Source organism: Chlamydotis macqueenii, chromosome 8 (assembly GCF_036417535.1).
Source record: "Chlamydotis macqueenii isolate bChlMac1 chromosome 8, bChlMac1.mat, whole genome shotgun sequence".
Classification (NCBI taxonomy): domain Eukaryota; kingdom Metazoa; phylum Chordata; class Aves; order Otidiformes; family Otididae; genus Chlamydotis; species Chlamydotis macqueenii.
Window position 1 is genome coordinate 13,931,346 of NC_141563.1, and position 13,924 is coordinate 13,945,269.

Consider the following 13,924-nt stretch of genomic DNA (forward strand, 5'->3'; position numbering starts at 1 on the left):
TTTTTTTTTTGGTCTACACAAAATAGCATCAAGGGACTTCCATGCCAAGATAAGAGCCCTTTCCTCCTGGATTCCCAAGCTCACCACCAAGGTGATGGTTACCTCTCAGTTCTTGAGGAGCCACAGATCAAATCATGACGCACTGAAAACCTTTGGTGTGTTTACAATGGAGCCTTTCGGAGGAATGGATTAGATTTATGGTGGAACCTCCTCTAGTGGCAGGATTTGACTTGTATTCTGGATATTGTCTCTGTGGAGGATACCAGAGTCTTAATTTTCAGGGCTCTTCACATTCCTGTTCCTTCTCTCACTCCAGTGCATCAGCCCTTCTTAGCCGTATCTCTCAGACTTTGGGCCATGGTAATTTCCATACCTGGCTGGTACATAGACAGCGGAGTACTGAAGCAGCAAGGCAGCAGCGCAGAGGGCTCTCTGCAATTACGTCTCTGATACAAATGCATCCATACATGTGGGGCCATTGGTATGCGCATATTTATCTTTGCATCCACATCAGCAGCAAGACATATTTACTGTTTAGATATGCACATATATTGTAAAAATACCCTGTGCCAATAGCAGTGTATATCTTGTAAGTGACATCTCCAACACTCCTCATGATTTCCAAGACACCAGCGCTCTTCAGAACTAGAGTTTGTGGCTGTTTGTTTATTTTTATTTCCTCCCTCTCAGTCTCAATTTTACAGCCAGGTTTGTTAAGTTTCAATAAAATATCAGTTAAGTTTATGGCACTTTTATTTGTTATTAGTGTTATAATTTTCTCTTGGTAGGTGATGGTGGGATGAAATGTCGCTCTCCTGGGGGCAGAGCAATAGCAGTGCCCTGCCAGGTGCTCAGAGATTCCGAGTCCTCTTCCCAGCTATGCCACAGATTATTTGTGTGATCTCAAAGGTTTCTGCTCCCGTTAAGAGAACAGGAGAATATTTTCTGCTTCTTGTGAGCAGTAGCTGCCAAACCCTTTGGTTCTCGGCAGCTGCAGAAGAACGAAGCCATGTTGATTCCCTGTGCTTTTGTGCTGGTTTTCCAAGTGCTGATTCAGAAAACCCAGTAGGAAGCATCCTTATGTATGTGAAAAGTGCCTATCTTCACGCTTAAAGTTGAGCAGTGTCAGGGTGGGCTGTTCTCAGTCTACCAGCTCGTTTCCGTAAGTTTTTTGCCTTTAAAATAGCAAGTGACGTGAGAGGTCGAGAAGTGACAGGAGCCCTTTGCCAGCTGAGCAGAGGAGGTGATGGTTGCAGCTGCCTTCTGACTGGTCCCGGTTGTTTTATGCGGCGCTGTGGGATTGCTGTCTGGAACAGGCTGGGCAGGGTTGACAGTGAGCACAGTGAGCTATTCCTGGTTCTGCACCGGTGGGAGGGTCCTGATCCAAGACTCACTATGCTTAAGATAACTGTCTTCGGCTTTGTATCTAGCAGCCGTGTTACTGCTTTCCTTCGATTCTGAGAATTGCCAGCGCCTGACAAAAGAGCCAGTTGTAAAGAGAGCAGCAGAGAGTTCAGTGAACCTGAAGGCTCCAGCATAGACCTCGCACTTGCTCCCTGACCTTTCTTGGAGGTGGCATCCTTCAGGGGAGCCTTCCTGGTCCACTCAAGAGCAGAGCTGGGGTCTGTCCAGGACGTTTCTTCTCTCTCCAGCAAAGGGAAGGGGATTGCCAGGTGTTTCTCAGGTTGTACACATGAGCCATCGTTGGGCAATTCCACCAGGACTGTGGTTGCTAGTCTTCCAAGTTGGAAGTGGCAGCAGAGATCATGAGAGTGTATTTAGGATTGGAGCTGAAAGCGTAGCTGACCTGGGCCCCTGAAGTCTCTCCTTTCCAAGGCTAACGTCATGTATATAACCAAACCTTGCACGTTGAGCTGTCTCACACTTAACGCGCTGATCTGCACGATAAGTTCTGAAATAATCCCATAAAACCTTTTTATTTATTTTTAACCCACTTCCCTCTTCCCCTGCCTTCCAGATATATGATGGGTTTCTTTCTCCTGTTCAGTAGTTGAGGAGGTGCTCAGATATCTCAAAGCTGGAAGCAGAAAACCTTGTTCCTGCAAAGGCAGGATGGTTTTTTTTTGTTTTGATTTGTATTTTTTTCCTCCTCCTGATCCCACCCAGTTGTCTTCACCATTCTCTTTTTTTCAGTGTAATGTTGGCGACTGGTGCATGCGGTGGTGAATTTACTTTCAGAGCTCATTCTTCCGGGGTAGCTGGCCCAAGAGGGCTATGACACCCTTGCATTCTCTCATGGCCCATCACAATGAAAGACTCTTGATGGTGTGATGGGCACTGGGAGTCTAGCCCAGGTGCCTTCTCATTTTTGCGAGCCTTCGCTCCTGGTGCACTGCAGTTCCCACTAGCGATGGGTTCCTGATGTCCTGAAGGCAAACCCCATGCGCTGCTCCCTCACAGAGCTCCCCGTGGCCCAGCAAGAGCTCTGGCCGTGGAACTGGATGGTGTCTGGATGTGCTCACCCTGCAGAAAGCAGTGTGGTGTAGACTTACCCATTCTGATCTGAGCTTCTTGGAAACAGCAGTAGCGTGGGTCTGGTTTACCCTGCTGACAAGGCTTCTGCTGTCTACAGCAAGGCTTGTTTGGGTAATGCCGTTCTCCAGTGCAGTCTGACAGCTGGACACCTCCAACAACCGAGATTTTCAAAGCTGCCTGAAGGATTTTGATGCCCTGAAATGAAGCGAAAGGGCTGTCTGAGTCCTCCAGGCTGGGTTTTGTTTGTCTTGGTCCAGAGCATGAAGAATCCTTCCTCCAGCTGAGGAGCTGTTGAAGAACGTTCTTGGCATTGAGCTGTAACAACATGTGGCTTTGAATAACCTCAAGAGTGCATCCTTTTTTTTTATTTATTTTTTTGCTTGCTCTGTTCTTCATACTACTAACCTGACTGTGTTTTGTTTTTGTGGTTGCTTTGCATGTTGTTCCTTCCTCTTGGCTGAGAGTCATGGGGTGGATCTTTTTCCTTTCTGTGATTCAGGTGCCTCACTCTTTCCTTTCCAGGTTCTTCCAGTTCTTTTAACATGTCAAACTCTGGAGATTTGTTCATGAGCGTGCAGTCTCTCAATGGGGATTCTTACCAAGGGGCCCAGGTTGGAGCCAACGTGCAGTCACAGGTAGGGACCCATCCGATGTACTGCCAGTGAATGCATTAGTGTTGGAGGAGCCTTTGATTGTATTGGCATTTCTCCCTCCCGTCTGAAAAGAGCAAATCTCAACCAGCACAAACCAACCAACCAACACTTAAAAAAGGCAAACCAAACTGAAAAACCAACCAACCAACCAAAAAAAGCGACAGCAACAACCGCCAAAAAAATCAATCCAAAAGAAACCAAAACCAAACACCCAACCAAACCAACCATGGTCTTGAGGAGACTTGCCCACACTTTGTGAATGCATTTGGCTCTGGCTTGATAGTCGTACTAGGAGGAGAGGAGGTTTAGGAGAACAGGCACGAACTCCAACGAAACCAGATGAGGTTTAGGTTCTGCTTGCTTTATTCCAAGGGAAGGGGCCAGATCTTTGAACTGGTTTCTCATTTTACAAGCATTCTGCTTACTCTTTTGATGCCAAACGAGGTATCTACTGAAAGGTGAGAAATGCTCAAATACACAGATAGATTATTGCTTTTTTTTTTAAATTAGAAGCCACCCCTCATCATCTTCCCACCTCCCAAAAAACACAGATTCTCAGACCACTCATGTAGACACCAGCAAGACAGAGCAAGGGAGCTTTGAGCAGTGTTACTGAAATGTCAATGGGCAAAAGTAAAGAATTTAAAATAGCCAGGAGCTCACTCAGATCTCCCACCTCCCATCCGATGTCCAGATTCGCCATGAGTCCACTCTCTGGCGTCTAAGGCTCTGTACTGTGTTGAGAGATGACCGCCACTCTGACACTTCTGCATGGGGCAAGGAGAGCTCTCTAAAGCCAAGGTTGCTCCCCTCACGGTGCTGGACACAGAGCAAGCGTGCCATCCGTGGGCAACGAGATGTGCTCACCATGTGTGCCACTGCTGGGGCTGGGCTGGGGGAGTGGAAGGAGAGGAACAGGGCGCCTGGAGGAGAGCTGCCGGTGCCTTTGCCATGGTAGGTACATCTCTTTCTGGGCCCTCTGAAATAAAGGTGCTCGGCTGACTCTGATGATCTCCTTCCACTGCCGTCAGCTTCCCGGCGCTTGGGGCTGAAGGGTGGAAGAGGGGAGGGGTAGGAAGGTGGGTCCTCGAGAATGATGGTGGAGCCGGCAGCAGCGATGTGCTCCAGAAGGTCCCAGGCCACACTTGCCACACTGTTCTCCCTCTCTGCTCTTTTTGTCACAAGACTTGGGACCACGGAATGTGTGATGGGGCTGTGGGAGCAGGTGGGGCGTGGTGAGGGAGGCAAGGGTGGTCCTCTGGCTTGGCTCTCACCGCAAGACCAACTGCAGTTCTCTTTTCCCCCTCTTTAAGTATATACCTTTATTATTATTGTTATTGTTTGTTTTTATCATACCGAAGATGAAGCGGCTTTGCCCACTGACCCTTCATTCACTCTAATTTGTGTCTTTGTTGTCGTTGGTCTGTTTAGGTGGATACCCTTCGCCATGTTATCAGCCAGACAGGAGGATACAGTGACGGACTCGCAGCAAGTCAGATGTATAGTCCGCAGGGCATCAGTGTAAGAAAAAAAAAATAGGCTCGAGTTCTTGTTTTATGATTTTTTTTCCATTTTTGTTTTCTCACTACCAATTATTTCAAAGCCATAGGGCTCAGAATGCCACTTAGTAGGACTTGTCTTTGCTTTTACGGTCACCTAGTTTATTGCTTCTGTATCGGTCATGCCAACGGCAGAGCTTTGCCCACAAAAAAAGTGGCGACCGGGCAGGCTTTGTGCAGGCAGCTGGCGTCTAGGACTGTCAGAGCCGATCAGCGTTTGCCTGGCACCTGCGGCCACACGCACTCGGCTGAGAGGAGCTGCTAAACAGGTGACACCTCACATAACCACGGTGGGGAATGTCACTGCAAATGCCCCGCTCCAGAGATGGCTCCATGCGGAGGCCAATGGCCCCATCCCGGAGTGACCATCTAAAAATAACCCATCCCTGGCCAGCATCCGAAAGCACAGCAGCGATGGGGTTGGCGACAATAATGATTGCAAGTAAAAGGAGAGAAAAAAAAAAACAAAGCCAACCAACATCAACCCAAGAAAACCTCGCCCAACCGGACAGGGGGAGGATGGGAGGGGGAGGGCGGTCTCTGGAGCATCTTCTCCTTGTTCTTGGGTGCGCTGGCGGGTTCTGACTAGCATGAAAATTCGTAGCGACAAGCTGTGTCGCACAGGGGGAAATCGATCAGACACACACAAGGAGAACCCAGTGTAGATTCGGGACAGCAATCCAACTTCATTTCTCAGATCAATCGTCCACCATCTCAGCAGCGGTGACAGCAAGCTGGGAGAAGAGGGCAGCCTGGAAAAGGAGGCTGTGAGCGCCGAGTGGGTGGTGGCGGTGCTGTCCAGGGTGGCATGGAGGAGGGGGCGGCTGGCCCTTGACACGGCTGGCTGCCACAGTCCCCATCGAGGAGGCTGATGGTTGAGGTGGGGTGGTCTCGGGCTGAGCAGGAAGGTGGTGGTCCCCTGGGTGGAATGGTGGTCCTATGGCTGAGCACCTTGGTGGGGTGCACCATCCAGTCCCGTCTCCCAACCAAGGCTTGTGCCATTTGTCACCTTGTGCGTTACCGTCTTTGGGCCATTGGCCACCGCCGGCACGGGGCGACAGTGCAGGGAAAGGAGCGTAGCGGGATGGGAGCCTGCGGTCCCCTCTCCTGCGGGCGCGGGGCTTAGCGGGCGGCTTGACGTCAGGAGGCAGAGGCAGGGAGGATTTGTGAAGTAATGTAATTGAACATGTGCAGATAATTATGTCTCATTACATAAGCCCATTGCAAAAACGGCGCTTGGAAATGCCACATGAAAGAGCCTATCGTTCCGCATTAATTTCTCCGTGCGCTGAATTTATTCCCTTTCTGGCTTTTTAATACTTGGAGAGTAAATGAATCGCAGGCTGATCATGATAAGAGATGATACTTTTGTATAAATTAAAATACCCCCAAGGAAAGAGACTGAGCTGATTATGGCTGCAGTTGGCTTGGAAAATAACAGTGGGCTGGGTTACACCAAAATTTGGGGGGGAGGGTTGCTGATGGGGATTACAAGGCGGGGAGGGGGAGAGGAGAAGAAAGAGGTAGTAGAAACTCAAAAGCTGAATAGGACAAGGAGAGCAGGGCTGGTGTTTCCGGCTGTGGTAATGGGAGAACCAGTATTACCACGAGCAGCACTGGGAACTGGTGAGTTGAGAGCAGCAGGGGCTCAGCAGTCCCCCCTGTGCTTCCCGAATGAGGACCTGGGACGGTGGCAGCTGATGGCTCCTCAGGCTGGTTTTCCGTTTTGGGAAGGGTAGAAGCCCAGACTGACTCAAATTGGATGTTGTTCAGAGAGGGGCAGGGTGGCAAGCGGGCAAAGAGACCACCTGGGTTTGGGGTTGAGTCTTTGTTTCCCCATAGAGCTGTGGTGGGCATGGGGAGCAAGACGGGGGGTGCAGAGCTGAGCAGATCATTTACGAAGCATCTTCTGGGTTGTCTCTCTGTCCCCAGATGTTTTACTTTTCCCCATATCCCAGGCAGTATGCTTCTGCCTGTAGCTTTTAATGTCTTCCTGTCCAGCTAGGTGCCTCGATAGACCTCAGTTTGTCCACCCCTGAAGCGTGGCTGCCCTCTGGGAAGCGTTGGTCCTGGGCAAGGTCCTGGGCAGCTGTTCAGTGTAGGCAGGGCTTCCCTGCCTCTCCCCTGAACCCTTTAATGCCGAGGAAGGGCAGCAAGATGCGAAGGAAAAGCTGCTGGTGACACAGAAAGCTGCCATCCCCATGTCACCCGAGCATCCCCATGAGCTGCTGGAAGGAGATGAGCCGAAACCTAGTCAAGAGCCCTGTCACAAAGATGTCTGCGCGGGGCTGAGGTTAAGTCATCCCCGGAGCCCGTCAGGGCTGGGAAGTCAGCGGCAGGTTGCCCGGCTCCACCGTTGCAAACGGTGACAGGGGAGACAACGCTCGGGGTTTGCCTTCCTTGATGGAGGATGAATTTTTAAACGCGTGTAAGTCGTGACAGCTGAGGACAGGAATCTACCCAAAGCCCCATTTCCTCCGTGGCTCTGCTGCTCGACGCCTGACAGACCGCACCGCGGGGCGAAAAGGACTGGAGTTGGTTCTGCATCGTTAGCGGGATAATGGGCGATATCCCAGCCACCGCGATCTCGATGACCCGCAGTGATGGTTGAGGCTGGGCAAGAACAGCCGCCTTCTCCTCCGCAGGTGGAAATGGCGTCGGGCAGTGCTGGTCCCAGCAAGGGACGGGGATGCTCTTGGTGATGGAGGGGTGGTAGAGGCAGGAGCCATCTTGAGGATAACCTGCATTGGGTAGCACTGAAAGGAAGGAGGGACCCCCTCCCCGAAAGGAGGGGAAGTTTGGGGCCTGATCCAGCCCTTTTTGCAGGCTTTGAGGTTGGGGGATTTGCACCATTAAGTGAGAGGTGTCTGGTCCCTCTGGACATTGCTTGTTTGCGGAGGTCCGTACGTGTACGCAGCCAGAGGTCCCTTGGGCTGGGGGTTTCAGAGCATTTGGATATCCAGGTTCTGGTGGGTTCCAGTAGAAGCTGAATCCTTATTGCCATAATCCTTTGGGTAGGCCCAACCCAAAACATGGCCCTTCCTGCTGCTGCCCTGTGGCCCTAAACGCAGAAAGTGTTTTAGGTCCACCGTCTCCAAATTAATGAATGAGCTGTAGTCATCTGAAAGAAAAGCCTTTCAGAAATTTCTTTTTGGACTTCAATTAATTTAATTTATAGATCATTTAAGAATTTAAAATGAGGGGCTATTTTTGAAGTTCATCAGAGTGCAAGGTTTTGATTTAAAAGCGCTGTTGCACAGAGCTGTGCCTGTTTACAGAGCGGTGCGTGTCGTTGAGAAGGCAGTGGTCAGTAGCAGATTGTGCCGTTCAGTTTTGCATCCGCTCGTGTCAGCAAGGACCCCTGGGCACTGGTACCTATAGGAGATGAGACCTCCTTGCTTGTGCTGAAACCCCGTTCTCCAAGAATTTGGGCCTTGAAAAGAAAGTTGTTGCTCTGCTCCTCAGCAAGCTATGGCTCACCATCGTGATCACGAGCTGGGTTATGGAAGCTGGTCTGGCAGGGCTTCAGTGCCTCGTCTGACAGAGATGTCTTGGTGTGTCCTGAAGATTGCCGCCGTGCCCTGTGGAAAGTGATGGCCAGACAAGGCTGGATTCTACGGTGTTCAGTAGGAGCTTCAGTGCATCTCATAAGGAGACTGGGCTACAAGCTCTTAAAAGCTCAGAGGTCTGAAACCTCTTTGAGGCTACTCCCAGTCTGTCAAGCTTGCTGGTGTATGGTGTGTTTGGAGGCTGATGTGACACTCTGCCCTGTCAATGGTGGGACAATGATTTCATCAAAACAGCCTCCTTACGAAGCAGAAGACTCCATTAAAAATTGGCAGGAAGTCATCTTCCCAGCCCCATGTAGGAAGCCCAGGCAGCGAGCCAACCAGACTTGCTGGAGGTGACAAAAATGCTGAGAGACCTGCAGAAATGGGCACCAAAACCAGTTGTTTCAGCAGTCCATCACTGGGGCTCCACCACTTAGACAGCCACCAAGGCCTTAACTGTGCTCTGGCACCAGAAGGTGACATTTGAAGAGATGTCCTGGAGCCCATTGCTCTGTCTTTGGCTTCTGCCCCTCCAGAAGAAGTTACAGCTGTGTACAAGGGCTCCTTGGAGTCTGTGAGGAGTAGCAGCCTCCTCAGAAGACTCCTTTGTCTTTGAGGGAGATTTCAGGGGGTCTCATCACTTCAGAGAGAGGCAGGGCTGACTGGCTGGAATCAAATGCATCCTGCACATGGCTTGGTCCGTGCAGTGCCAGGGTGAACTCCAGGAAGGGAGAGATGAGTGTGGATGGTGCCTACATGCCCTCTGCCTGGGGAAGGATTTGTACCAAAGGATGACGTCAAGATGATAAAGTCATGGCCAACCTTGGGGCCTCCTTTCCACTGCTTGACCTGTAACTCAAGACCTTCCCAGGCTTGGGGAGCAGGAGGGTGTGGGGTCTGTGAAGAGTGCTGTGATCCAGGTCAGCCTCTCCCTGACATCCTCTTGGTTTCCCACTGGATGCGACCGAGGTGGTCAGCAGCAGCACAAACTCCTGCGACACATGAAGGCTGATTCCCAGTCTTGAGTGCAGTGGGGCTCCCCAGCGTTTTGGGTGGGGGCAGGTTGCTACACATCGTTGCTCCAAGGCAGCCTTGGAGTCACTGCCTGCAAGACACTCTCCCTTTTGCTCCTTCCACCCGCAGCTGGCACGCAAAAGCCTCGCTAAAAATAGTTGAGCACAATGGGGACGGAGCCCTGCTCCGCGCGGCTCCCTCCGCTCTCCCCCCTCCCGCTTGCCGTAATGACCCTGCGAACGCTAAATGGCATCTGAGTGCATTAAGCAGCAAACTCTCCAGTGACATAGCAATTACGGCTCTGAAATAGATTTGGTGCGTCACGAAAGATAAGGGTTTTGAAAGTTTCTGTTGTGATTATAGCTTGTAACTCCAACAAATAACAGGCTTGGTAATAAGAGGCTGCCAGCACAGCTATTGTGGCTCTCGCTCACTGATGGCACGTAAATTGCTATTAATGTCCTAAGTGTACTTGAATATGCCAGTCTCGGGGCGGCGGCGTTGGCTCTGTGTCTCTCTTTACGCGGCCTGTCATTGTCGGGCTGATAATCTACAGTAATTGCTGCCTCTTGCAGCGGCCCGAGACGTGTAAGGGTGGAGACTGCATCTCGGGGAGCGCGGGGACGGTGGGTCAGGGCCCGGCTGCGGGCGGAAGCTGGTGGGAGCGGTGGGCATGGCGAGCACAGGGTCTCTGCAGGCTGGGGGCACACTGGGCTGGTTTGGGCATAGTCTGGTTTCGTGCTTGCGCCCAAGGTGAAGTGCAGCAGGGTTTGCTAACTTTCTAGCAAGCTCAGGTCACAATTCCTGCCTTCCTCGCTGTTGCTCCTTTGCGAGGGAGCGTGTTGGCATGCTCATTGTGCGTGTGCACGCCTCTGTCTTTTCTGCTTTGTGGCTGTCTCGTTGCGGGGCGATTTCATCCCTCCAAGCGCGGCTTCCCATGGCTGCTCCATGGTCAAATCTTTGCTCCTATCTCAGCTGCTTCTTGGGCAGGCGGCGTGAACAACCTGCTGCTCGGCACCTCAGGACAATGAGGCTTTTCCTACCCTTACCCCATTTTGGGGGGTCTGCGAGGTCCCAGAAAGCACAGACTGTTGGGACCGGTGATGGATGCCCTGCGCTGGAGGCAGTGGGTCGGGCAGCCAGAGAGGGTGAAGCAGCCTGGGCGCATCTGACGCTCAGACACAGGCGGGAGCTGGGAAGGATTAATTAGCTGAGCACTGAATCAATGTCAGAGCGAGCAGAGGAGGTTGCGTGCGACATCTGCTCCTCTCCAAAGCGGATGGCAGCGGCGGAGGAGCAGCTTCTGTGTGCTGCCACCTCCTGCCTGTGGCAGCCAGGGCCCTCCGGTAGCTCTGCTCTTGAGAGGCTGGAGAATTCGACTCTGTGTCTGTTTTTTGGAGGAGAAACAAGTTGCCTGCCCTGCTTTCCCGTACAAACCCTGGGGTGGAGTACAGAGGTGGCACCTCCATTGCGCTGTGGCTTGGGGTCCATCAAGAATGGGTGGTGGGGAGTGTGGAGGACCAGCCCCAGGGCAGCAGAAATTTGTTTGTGGTGGGGAAGGCTCTTGCATTGGGAGCAGAGAGGTGGCCCAAATCCCTGAACACAGCCTTCACGGCGATGGGAGAGGTGTTTGGCCAACATGTCTTCTCCACAACAGGGCTTAGTGCTGATGGCTTCCCCGCATGAGGACCGTGCAGCAGGAGGGGCGCCCAGAATGGCAGTGAGGGGGGATGTGGGGCAATGCTGGGGGATGTGGTGTGCCTCAGTGGTCCCTTGGGACCCATTGCTTGTTCTGTGTGTCCGTAGCACCTGGGTGCAGATAACGTCCCAGGATGAGGTTTCTGGAGCGAGGCATTTGCTATTTTCCTCCTTCCCGATGGTGAAGGGTCTTATTTCGGGGTAAAAAAAAACCCCAACAGCTAGAGCTCAGCGTTTCTGCAGAAATACATGGTTTTTAAGGGACAGAATTTCCATGAGCACTTCAAATTTATCAAAACCCCTATTTTCAACAGAATTGTTTCTGGCCCCATCCCACTGATGGAGCCCCGTGGTCTGGGGTGGGGGGGGGGGTTGGGTTTACCTCCCACATCAGCCCCTGCGGACAGGGAAGCGGGGAGGTCTGAGGTGGTTGGGTGGGTTGGGTAGAGCCCGGCGTGCTGTTGCGTGACTGACGTCTCCGTGTCTCCCTTCCCGCAGGCTAATGGAGGTTGGCAAGACGCTACTACCCCGTCGTCGGTGACCTCCCCCACAGAAGGCCCTGGCAGCGTTCACTCTGATACCTCCAACTGATCTCCCAGCAAATTGCATCCCTGGCTGAGCCGGCCCCGGCGGGAGCGGGAGGGGAGGGGGCCTCTCCTAACACCGCAGCAGTCAGACTGGAGGTGAACCCAATCAGCACACACAAGAAGACTCCTTCTCTTCTCTTCTCTTCGTCGGGATGCTTTTTTCAGCCAATCTGGACACTTCTTTATACTCTCTTCCCTTTCTTTTCTGGGTAGAAGCCGCTCTCCCTCTCCCTGCCACCGCCACAACACCATTCCCTTCCCCTCACCCCTTCCCACCAAAGGATGTGTCCACAGGTAGAAGGATTCTAAGGAGGAAAAGCAAAAATCAACTGCCACCACACAGAGCAACCCCAAAGCAGTGCACGGCGTCGCGCTGGGCATCGTTCTGAGGAGCCACAAACATACCTCAGTCGCATTTTGCTCCTTTACTAGCAGGCAGCCCCCCGCCTCCCCCCATCTCTCACGCTACCTCTCCGTAGGGAAACACCACCGCAGCCCTGCGGCCGACTCGTCTCTGCCGGCCCTGGCCGCAGCCAGCGCGTCACCTCCCCGTGCCCAGCCCTGCCTCGGTGAGCTGTCCCTCGCGTGCTGCCAGAGACGGGGCGCGTGGATGCGGCCCCCCGTGCATGTAGGAGAAGGAGCTGGTGTGCTCTCCTTCGCTTCCAAAAGGTACTGGCCCGTTCCTGGCCCCGGGAAACGGATGACTCTTCCTGGTCCCTGCCCTATTCCGCTGCACATCCCAAAGCTGGATGAGCCATGAAACCTCACCATCCTCCCTGCCTGCTGTTGAAGGGGAGGAGAGGAGGGAAGGAGAGGAGGCAGAGGTGGACGAGAAATGGCCATCGCTGCTAACGAAGGCACTGAGCTCCTCTCAGTGTTGTACGGATGTAGGTGATTGATGGGACCCGGCAGTTTTCTTGCAGAACCCAGGGAGGCCCGCGGTGGAGTTCTTTTCTGGCAAGGAGAGTATCACAAGGTGTTGACTCATGTTCTGGGGAGCGTGCCACGCTGCGGAAAAGGAGGAGGTGGGTTCCCCCCGTGCAGGCAGGACCCACAGAGGCTGGTGGCGCCGGCTGCATTCCCAAAGCCCTGCCAGGCAGGCAGCAAGGGACAGGAAGCGGGATCCTGGAGGCTGGATGTGGTGGGGTGTTTTGGATGCTTTTGGTAACAGTTAATGCAACAGGTTTGCTTGAGGGTGAAGGCTCTGCAAGATGGGTGGATGTCCTGCTTGGGGATGTCTTTGAACCAAAGCTGCTGGTTTTACCCTGGGAGTTACTCTGGGCAACGGCATCCCAAGCTGTGGGAGAACTCGTGCGTTTTTCTGCCCGTGCGTTTTTGGCCTGCTTTTTGGACAGCTGGTGATGGGTGGTAAGCAGGGCTTCATCCTGCTGAAACACCCCTTTTTGGGCAGCTGGGACAACATGGCTTTCGTTGAAGAGCAGGGTGCGGAGGCCCCACTTTGCCCCGGACAGCAGGCTGAGCTTTGCGCTGGATGGTGCTTTTGGCCGCTGGTGCTTCGAGCAGGCGTGAGAGGGCTGAGCCAGCCCACGGCAAGACCTTGGGTGTTGTTGGGACAGGTGTGAGTGCAGCATGTCTGGCACCTCGTGACAGACCCTAATACCTCTTGGCTGCATCTTGTGCTCCTGCGCGTCCGTGCCTGCCCTGCCCGTGCTGGTGCCAGCCATCTTAAAATGGGAACTGCCAATGCAGAGCAGCGTTAAGCAGGAACCGTTTAAAATTAAAGCTCTGCCAGAAAATTTTCCACCCTTTTGCTGGAAAAAAAGGACGTGCCCGTGGCTCTGCCATGCTGTCACCTTGCAGCACGGGGCCAGGAGCGTGACTCACTTGAAGTGGAGGTGAAGCCTGCCTTTCCCTGGGGAACAAGCCCAGAAGGTTCCAAAACACCGGCTCTGAAATTTGTGACCTTCCCCCAAATGCCGAAAGTCCTGATTCAGTGGATTTTCCTGTTTCTGAGCTGGTGGGATCAGAGTAGGATGTGAAAGGTGGACAAGAAACAACGGGAGCTGCTCCTTGCTTAGTTCTTAGGTCCCCAGCAGTGAGATGCTTTCTGCTCCTCCTTCTGCGTCCATCTGCAGAGCGTGATGTGTCGTGTGAGGTCTAGGGCTGCCTCCCAGCTGGGAATGCATTAAGAGCAAGGAGAAGGTTGGTTCCGTGGCAGGATGGTTAGGAGATGCTGCCCGTCTTCCCCTTCCCACTCTCCTCTTCCCCCTCCCCCAGTGCAGCCTTTTAACCATTTACAGCTTATTTACGTGAAACTGCTCCGGCAAAGTGTGTGAAGGCCGCGGGACTGCGACAGGTCTCTTCTCCAGAGCGGCGGCAGTGCCATGCCTGTGGGAATGCCACAG

General features: G+C 53.0%; 1 protein-coding gene across 2 annotated transcripts in view; it reads left to right on the plus strand.

Annotated features, from left to right (window-relative positions):
* PBX1 (PBX homeobox 1) overlaps positions 1–13,636 on the plus strand; it is a 125,008-nt gene extending 111,372 nt beyond the window's left edge. The window contains exons 7-9 of one of the 2 annotated variants that reach the window (XM_086753040.1): positions 3,019–3,131; positions 4,581–4,670; positions 11,470–13,636. In XM_086753040.1, coding sequence (XP_086609166.1) covers positions 3,019–3,131; positions 4,581–4,670; positions 11,470–11,562 — 296 coding nt within the window. In that variant the 3' untranslated portion in view covers positions 11,563–13,636. The remainder of the gene's footprint in view (positions 1–3,018; positions 3,132–4,580; positions 4,671–11,469) is intronic. The other variant, XM_086753042.1, reaches the window with a different exon arrangement.
* The last annotated feature ends 288 nt before the right edge of the window (positions 13,637–13,924 follow it).